The sequence below is a fragment of the Solanum verrucosum genome, unplaced genomic scaffold (genome assembly GCF_900185275.1).
Source record: "Solanum verrucosum unplaced genomic scaffold, falcon-dt-bn FXZP01000284.1, whole genome shotgun sequence".
NCBI classification, from domain to species: Eukaryota; Viridiplantae; Streptophyta; class Magnoliopsida; order Solanales; family Solanaceae; genus Solanum; species Solanum verrucosum.
This window is the reverse complement of record NW_026019936.1, coordinates 2,406,012-2,414,993: the sequence shown is the minus strand read 5'-3', so window position 1 is coordinate 2,414,993 and position 8,982 is coordinate 2,406,012. Positions and strand designations below refer to the sequence as shown.

Sequence of the window (8,982 nt, the reverse complement as noted above, 5' to 3'; positions counted from 1 at the left end):
GGTGTCCCAATCTATGTTGCTCGGATTCTTCAAAAATGTGGGTGTGTCAGATCCTTCAAGAGCAGTGCAATTTTGCAGGATCCAACACAAGTAAAGTAACATTTTTGGAGAGTCCGAGCAACTTAGGTCACAATAACTAGAGATCAAACAGTAGAGAAGTCCATCCAAACATGTAATAGTGCTGTCAAAAATATCGAGCACCATAAGATAGAAATAAAACAAAAACTTCAGCTTCTGGTAATGCCATGAACGAACTCATTCCCAATCACATACCATAGTCTCCATGTTGACTATAGGGAGAGCTACTGGATTGGTATGATCGGATTGTCCTCGTTATGAAAGTTTAACAGATCATCCAAACCATAAAACGACATAATTGGAGTCGGTAACAAGTAACATAACTGATGTTCATAAACCATAATTATGTCAAGGTTACATTCAACAGTGACAAGCAGATCAAAAATCTCCTTAACAAGGGTGCTATAACCAAGTCTAATCAAACTTTTAAAAAAGAACCAAAAATCGTACTGGGAGTAGCTCCTAATCAAACAGACTGAATCCCATATCGTCATCACTTTCTTCCTTGGGCTCTTCCTGTTCGTCATTACAACAAAAGCAAACAAAAGTTAAAGAGGTTTGCAACGACAATGAACTACTTCTAATCAAACAGACTGAATCACATGTCATCGTTACTCTCCCTCCAATCAAACTGACTGAATCACATGTCATTGTTACTCTCCCTCCGCTCTCACCACAAAGCACATTGAGGATTTGAATTATACTACCTCAAGTAGTAATAAAAGGGTTCTAAATCTAATTTGTGATTATGTAAAATAACAGTTTAGCAAACATACAAGGTTGGGTCAGAAACTACTCAGCTACCAAATACATTGCATACGACTCTGCTCTCACCCGCTCAAAGAAAAAAGATTAAACTTGAAAAACATTTATAAACTTCATGATTGAGGAGATCCTACAAACAATCTAACATAATTCAAGAACTCCCAATTAAGGAGATTCCACCAAATAATCATAATTACTTTCTTATACTGCAAATCATAACACCTTAATAATAAATTCAACATCCAAACATATCTTAAGAATACACAATTCATCATCAAAAGATTCAACCATGTATTCAAAATCATCTTACATCACTAACATCTTTGCCAAAACTTTTAACTCTTCACCATTTTTAATTTTTTTTTTTGATAACCGAGAAATCCGTCTATGACCGGCCCTTTGGACCAATCACAGCCTTCTAAACTCGGTGGATAATGGGCCCGCCCCTCTACCCTTCTCCACTTAAATACCGGGCTTCGCTTTGCATGGTGTGGGGCTTGAACCTGCGACCTAAGCCACAAATCGTCCACCTTTTGCCACTCGAGCTAGGTCTTGGGGGCTTAACTCTTCACCATTTTTTGTAAAATTATTTATCCATTTTGTTCTCCTTAAGAGTAAATGATATCCAAAAACATGACTCTAAAAAGATTTCAGGATATGCTCATCAAAATCACATTTTTCAATAACAATTTTTCCCTTTCATTGTTATAGAAGCAAAGTAAGAAACATTTCTTCTCACCTTCTTTTCCTCAGCAGCAGGGGCAGCAGCTGCGGCACCACCACCAGCACCACCAGTGGGGGCAGCAACAGCGACTGCACCACCACCACCACCAGCACCGACATTCATGATGAGATCACCAAGGTTTTTCTTCTCAGCAAGCTTAGCAAACAATAGAGGCCAGTATGGCTCCACTGTCACATTAGCTGCTTTGACTAAAGTTGAAATTTTCTCAGCCTATTAACACATCAAACACAAACAGATTCAATATATGCAACGATGAAGCCCTGTAATTAGAAAATATTACACATCAAACACAATCAAAATATTAGAACACATGAAAAACACTGGATTAGAAATATTACACCAAAACCACTATCGAAAAAAACCCAATAGGATTTGAAAATATTACACACTACAACAAAATTACAATAAAAAACACTAGGATTAGAATAATTAGGGCAAGAGAATCTTACGGTGATTGGAATGTCCTCATCATGGAGGATCAAGGCAGCGTAGGTGCAAGCAACTTCTCCGTACGACATATTGATTAACTAACCATAACAGAAAAAAAACATGAAAATGCTCAATCATTTTGAAAATGGAAAAACATAAATGAAAATACTAATAAATGTGAAAATCACATGGAAATGTTCAAACACACCCAATGATGAAATAAACTGATAAAAATGCTGAAAATTACATGAGAAAGCTTAATAACATTCAAAAATGGGGAAAGCCACATGGAAAAGCACAAAACTGCTAATGGACGATGAAAATCACATGGAAATGTTCAAACACACCCAAACGTTACTAAATAAACTGATAAAAATGCTGAGAAAACTATGAAGACAATATGAGTAAGTTCAATCACTTTTAAAATGGTGAAAATTGCATATAAATGTTCAAACAAACCCTAAGATGACAAAGTAAGCAAATGAAAATGCCAAGAAAACTGTGAAAACAGTATAACTAAGCTCAATTGCATTCAAAATGGTGAAAATTACATGAAAATGTTCAAATGCACCTAAAAATGACGAAACAAACTGATAAAAATGCTGAGAAAATTGTGAAAACAATATGAGCGAGCTCTATCGCATTCAAAATGGTGAAAATTACATGGAAATGTTCAAACGCACATAAAAATGACGAAATAAACTTATAAAAATGCTGAGAAAACTACGAAAACTATATGAGCAAGCTTAATATGATTAAAAATGGCGAAAACTACATGAAAATCTCAATCAATTTGAAAATGGCAAAAAATAAACGAAAATGCTACTAGAGAGTAAAAATCACATGGAAACATTCAAACACATCCAAAAATGACGAAACAAACTGATAAAAACGCTGAAAAAACTGCGAAAACTATATTCTTAAGCTTAATTGCATTCAAAAATGAAAAAAATAATAATCATATACCTTCGAGAAGACGGCAAAGAGTGTACGGCGAGTTCGAGAGCAATTGCTGGTCTTCTCCTTAGGGTTAGGGTTTTGTAATTATAGTAGTTATAAACTTATAACGAAAAGAAAGACCTAAATGGGCCTAGAAGGTGAGAAGAAGTTTGAGGCCCAATTTTGTTAATGAAGCCCATTATTGCCCATGTTAAAATTTGTTCAAATTCATCTACTTTCACTTCATAGAGACTCAAGTTTAATTCCCAAAAAATAAAACGTTTGTCTGATTGGTGAATAAGTTAAATATGAATTAGGCTTAACACATAGTTAACCTGGTAACTTATTAGGATTTAGACATTTGAACTAAGCAATGATTCCTCGTCAAGTAAGTTAGAGGGGTGTGGACATATGTGTATACCGACTAGGGATGGAAAGCTGATTTCTCTCATTCCACTCGTCTAGTCCTCTTCACGAATTTGTACAATCAATGCCACAAAAATAGTTAGATCCATTATCAAAGAAATAAGGAAAGGGGCGACAATTTGGCACCAAATAACCAGAGGTGTGGAAAGAGTAGTCGTGAGAAGCGAAAAAACCATCAATAAACGGCGATAGTTCATGGAGGTTTCTACAGAAAGACCCCTTGATTCTGGCAATGTTCCAATTAAACATATCAACTCCTAATAAAGTGTTTCAATTAGACGTTTTTAAATCAAAACTTGAAAAAGAACTTTTACACGTATTTGCATTCGTCTATTAAAGTAGTTAAGTTAATTACATAAAATATATTATCTCCTTTAATTAAACGTATCAACCTCAAGAAAAAAACGCTTAAGGTTTAACAACTTATTGAGGAGAATGAAAATATAAAGAAAATGATTAATTGTATCTAGTTAACTTAACTATCTAATATACAACTCAAAATTTGAATTGAAAAAAATGTCTAATTTAGATATTAGGAGTTGCAGTGTTCAATTGAAACACGTCTTAGTTCGAGTATCTAAACAAAATATCCTGACAAGGTATCTAACATAAAATATCCTAAATACATTGTTTTTCCAGTAATTTATCAGAAAGCATTTTCTGCAATACAAGGAGAATTGAAGGGGTTGGTTACTGTCTCTATGACCCCCAATAAGAAAAATTGCATATTAAGCATTATAACTGATGCATGGACAGCATTGAATTTTTCTTCAAGGCTTTAGTGGGGGTGGGGTGTGGGGTGTGGGGTGTGGGGTGTGGGGAGGAGGTGGAGGGGAATCAACACGAAGGTATGTAGTTTGAATCATTTAACTCTAACAGAGGCCATCAAGTCTTCATATTCAGATCATTCTCTTGTTTCTCTGCCATTGCTGGATTACCACCAGGATGAGGATGTCGTGGGACAGACGTGGACGAGAAGGGGTCATATGATGTGATCCAGAGGAGCAAGAGGCAGGCCTACCATGACGGAAGAAGACATTGTTGGGAGCCTCAAAGTTCTGCGGTCGAAAGCATGGCATTTGGATTATTTTGCTGAAGAGGCACGGAGTTTACTCTAGGAGGAAAAGAGCCTACATGATTTGGAGCTGGCCTAAAGTTCATAGGTTGCATTTGAGGGCCAGTAGGTGAAGCTATACCCTGATTTGAAAATGTCGGATGCCTAAATTGAGGGAGAGGGCCAACAGGTCCTCGAGCAAAGTCAAGTGACATAGGTGGTCCTGGCTGACTAATCTGATTGCTTAATTGGGGTCTTTGAAATCCTTGAATGACAGGTGGGGGATTTGGATGGTCTATTGCTGGTCGTAGATGAGACGGAATCATATTGGATTGAGGTGGTGTAGACCCTAAAGATGGTAAAGGATGTCTTAAGTCCACCAATTTGTCCAAAATGAGCGGAAGGCATATATGGCTGCTGCATTAGTGGTGCCTGTGGGATAGAGTGAACAAAAGGGTTTCGAGGAACTGAACCAAAACCATCTTGCATACCATGTGGTGGACCAAAGGGCGAGGATGTATTTGACAGGTTGGTAGATGACGGTGATACTTGTTGAGTGTTGCTGACCAGGGATGCTGAAGAAATCCCGGAGTTAGCAGGTCTTGGAAATCGAGGTACTGGATTCTGAGATGTAGGTCCAGGAAACCATTGCCCTTGGTATGGCTGAAAATGACTTTGAAGTTGAGCAGGTTGTGCTCCAAAACCTGGTTGAGCCATCCCTTGATCTACTACAGGAGGAGGAGTCAGGCCAGGTGTTGCTTCAACCGAAATAGTTTCTCCATCACCTGATGCTTTTGTGGTTGTGGCGCAGGAGTCATCTGAGAACCAAATGGAACACTTAACTTTATGACGCGCACACAAAAAAAAAAAAAAACTGAATTGCTGCATTGGTATTCACAGTAACACCATGTAAAACACCATACTACTGTATACTTACTGAAGCTGGGGTAACCAGAAGTTCAATTAAAGCAACTGCAGCATCAACCTTTTCATATGTCTCAGCTGATACTTGGACATGCATTTCCTCATAAGCACCAGAGTCAGTTTCACCAGAAGTAACTTCTACCTGGGGACAGATTAAAACACACGTCAATTTTCAAGAAATCAAGGTGAACAATAGGTATATGTCGTTGCAGCTCATACAGGAGGCTTGAAATCCAGACATGATGATCTAATACTAGGAGCAAGTAGAACATAGATTGCATAAAAACTACAGTTTATAGGTGTCTCCAGCCTAGTCTACAACAACATACCCAGCGTGATCCCATAAATAAGGCCTGGGAGGGTGGGTGTACGCAGACCTTACCCCTACCTTGGAAAGGTAGAGAGACTTTCAGATAAGACCTTTGGCTCGAGAAAAGCATTCAAAACAGGTTTGAAAAATACCAAGAGTGCAAAACTATAACCAGAGTATTGATCATCAGCAATTGTACAATTAGATGACACACTGAATATAAATATACACGACAACAAAGTCAGTAATAAAATAATGTCGGAGCTCCAATGTGGGCTCCGGACACCGGGTGGGAAACCAAAATAAAAAATAAAAAAATGTCACGGCTCTTAATAATTACTATATGTTCCACAGTTTTAAGTTTGTCATATAGATTGACCTTAAAAAGCACAAAGAATTGTGCCAATAATAATGCCAAATAAGAGGTCAGACAGTTCAATCTGCATGATTTACATTGAAGAACTCGCAGGAGTCACTTAAAGATGAATCAAAAAATGAAATCATTTATAGGTAACATTTTAGGAATATATCACAATTGTTCTATGCTATCTGGATACCGGTTACAGGCTACAGTTTGAAATACACGAGCACATGAGATGCTTAGCCAGGTGAATACCCTGTACTAACTTGAGCTAAATTTCCCTCTTAAATAGTAAAACATGGTATATAACTAAATCGACTAATTAAAACCCTTAAAACATGAATTAAGAAACAACTAGCTTGTGGCAGTCAGAATCAGTATATTAAAAGACATGACATTGAATTGAATAATTGCACATCTACCATTTCATATCTAAACATGTTCATTTTTGTTGTGGAAGCAAGGACAACTAATAACAATTTTCTCCATAAGTCTCCCGTTAATCCATAGTTTGTCTAACTTGTTTTGCAAGGGAAGGCCATCATTCTCATTGATATCAACACATATTCAAGTCTTATAAGAATGTAAATGTAGTTAATAGAGTAGTAATTTTAAGCCGAGGAGAAGTGTAATCCAATACAATACAGATGATCCTTAATCTTGTTCCAGTTGATAAGAATTCTAAAATATTAAGAATCAACTCACAGAACCCAATGGGAGAACTATTGGAACAAGAAAAAAAGAGAAGGAGCACAAAGTGCCAGAAAACTGGGCTAAACTCACAGGTGCTGGAATTTTTGCCTCCTTTGGTACAGGCTTATAACCAGCAGGTGGCTTATAACTGGGATTCAGTTTTAGAATCTCCCCTGGACATGAATAAAAACAGATAAGATGTATGGTGTATTTGATAATGGAAGAGTAAAAGTCAGTGACTCGAGGGATCAATGATTAATCAAAACATACCAATGATTTCCCGTCTTTCGAGTTGCAGTGATCTCACATTCTACATCCACAGAAGACGTCAGCATAAGAAGCTAACCCACGCAAAATTTGCAACTAAAAAATCTTAATGAGTTGATTTACCTCATCATTAGGTTGATGATCTGAAGACTCGTGATCTTTAGCAGGAGAGGCTAATAATGAGTTTTTGCTGCCTTCTCCCTCCAAACTCCTAGGACTCAGTAGTTGTGTTATTTGATCCACACGACTCTGTGCAAAATTTGTAACGCAGCAATATCACTTAGTGACCTGGAGTAGGAAATTAACAAAAGCCATTCACACAGAATTACACCGTCTTTTAGGACCCAATGGACAAAGGGAAACTATTAATGGCCCATCAAGCCATACTCCATCAATATAATTGAGGCCATAGATGCGTTAAAAAACATTTTTTTTGGGGGGGGGGGTTGATAGAGTTATGATGTTCTTCAAGAAATGTCTAGGATGATTCTCATGTCGCACAAATATATGTGAATGTAATTACGGTTTATTTCTATGTTGCTCGAATTCCCCTAAAATGTTGCCGCACCAATGTCAAGTCCTCCAAAAATGCACTACTTTTGAAGGATCTGCCATGCACCCGTCAGCATTTTTGAAGAGTATGAGCAACATACTTTATTTTCAGCTGTTTGATCAATGTAACATAATATGTATACATATTGCATATATATGCATGTAAATGTGCAGTTACACATAACCTAACATGGTAAAACAATTTTTTAACGACTGTTTTGGAGTGCCCTTGTCCATGTTGTGGATTTCTTAAAGAAAGGCATGCCCTGTTATGATTCTCTGTATCTATATGAGAAACACATGCATAGATTCAATATTAAGGATCACAAAACATAAAACACAAAAAAAATTGTGTAATCTCCAAAAATTGTGTAATCTCAACAGGTCATTTCTTTCTGATGCAAGAAATTATCAAGAAACGTAAAAAAAAAAAAAAAAAAAAAAAAAAAAAAACTAGAAACTAAATATTCTTTTAATAAAGTATTACTTTCAATATATTTCTCAATTTCAAGACAAAGCTTAAAAAAGAAGAGAAAATGTAAATAGGTATATATTGCATAGCAATCTAAAGCACCTGATATGTCAAAGTTCTTGCTTTTCTGACAGTAGTATCCTGTGTGAGATCAGGGCGCCATTTAGTTTTCCTTTGCACCTGTTTAGTGCTATCTTCATTTACAGAATCACTAGCTCCTTTTTTTCCTACTCGAAATACCGGAACCAATGAACCAGCTAATATACATGAGCTTACAATGATGATGATGTTTGAATACATAGTATGCACATAACTAATTACAGAATACTATGACCCCTGATTTTCTACTATAACTGCTATAAAAACCCTAACTTCAGAAGATGCTCCTAAACAGACATAAAACTCAAAACAAACATTTAAAAATGTGAACACCCTAATGCCAGTGTTATAGCATGTATGGCCAAGTACTTTGGAAGATTAACTGTTTGTGTTTGGGGAATTAATTTGAAAAGCACTTTTGTCAATATAGGAGCAACAATTTGTGCTTGACGAAGGTACCAAAAGTGCTTCTTCCAGGGAAAACACTTAACTTTACCCTAAAAGCTTGGTTAAATATCTCAACTCTCTAAAATAATCTCTTAAAAAAAAACTTTTGGCTTCCCAAAAGCTTGGCCAAACATGCTATAAATCTAGTGTGCATACATAATTCTTTTTCTGTTTTGTTTGTTTTTCCCTAAAGTTAACATAGAAAACAACTCTTCATGAACAGATGCGGGTATTAAGATAATCTGTGTCATCCATCAACTAATCCCCATCAAACAGACTGTAATATCACAAACTGAACTTCCCACTTTCCTCAAACATAAATGAAACAAAATCCACAACATTAAAACTTCCATTTTCCATACCAAACCCCCAAATCATTTCACACAGAAAGGAAAGAACATATTTTGGAATAGCACAAGAA

At 36.5% G+C, this 8,982-nt stretch overlaps 1 protein-coding gene and 1 pseudogene across 1 annotated transcript; both read right to left on the bottom strand.

Annotated features, from left to right (window-relative positions):
- Window positions 1-390: 390 nt before the first annotated feature.
- On the bottom strand, window positions 391-2,349 carry LOC125836852 (60S acidic ribosomal protein P1-like). Its single transcript, XM_049516016.1, has 3 exons — window positions 2,038-2,349; window positions 1,583-1,798; window positions 391-594 (listed from the first exon to the last, which is right to left on the bottom strand). Exons 1-3 carry the CDS (start codon window positions 2,104-2,106, stop codon window positions 541-543), a joined length of 339 nt encoding a protein of 112 aa, XP_049371973.1. The 5' UTR covers window positions 2,107-2,349; the 3' UTR covers window positions 391-540.
- Window positions 2,350-4,244: 1,895 nt separating this feature from the next.
- On the bottom strand, window positions 4,245-8,315 carry LOC125835880 (extensin-like; annotated as a pseudogene).
- Window positions 8,316-8,982: the final 667 nt, after the last annotated feature.

What these genes read in the sequence shown, in the direction of transcription:
- LOC125836852 (XM_049516016.1), bottom strand. Translation starts at nt 2,106, where the DNA reads ATGTCGTACGGAGAAGTTGCTTGCACCTACGCTGCCTTGATCCTCCAT. An exon ending in ATGAGGACATTCCAATCACC is followed by an intron (nt 1,799 to 2,037) that starts GTAAGATTCTCT and finishes ATGTGTTAATAG; the next exon opens with GCTGAGAAAATTTCAACTTT. An exon ending in CTGCTGCTGAGGAAAAGAAG is followed by an intron (nt 595 to 1,582) that starts GTGAGAAGAAAT and finishes AATGACGAACAG; the next exon opens with GAAGAGCCCAAGGAAGAAAG.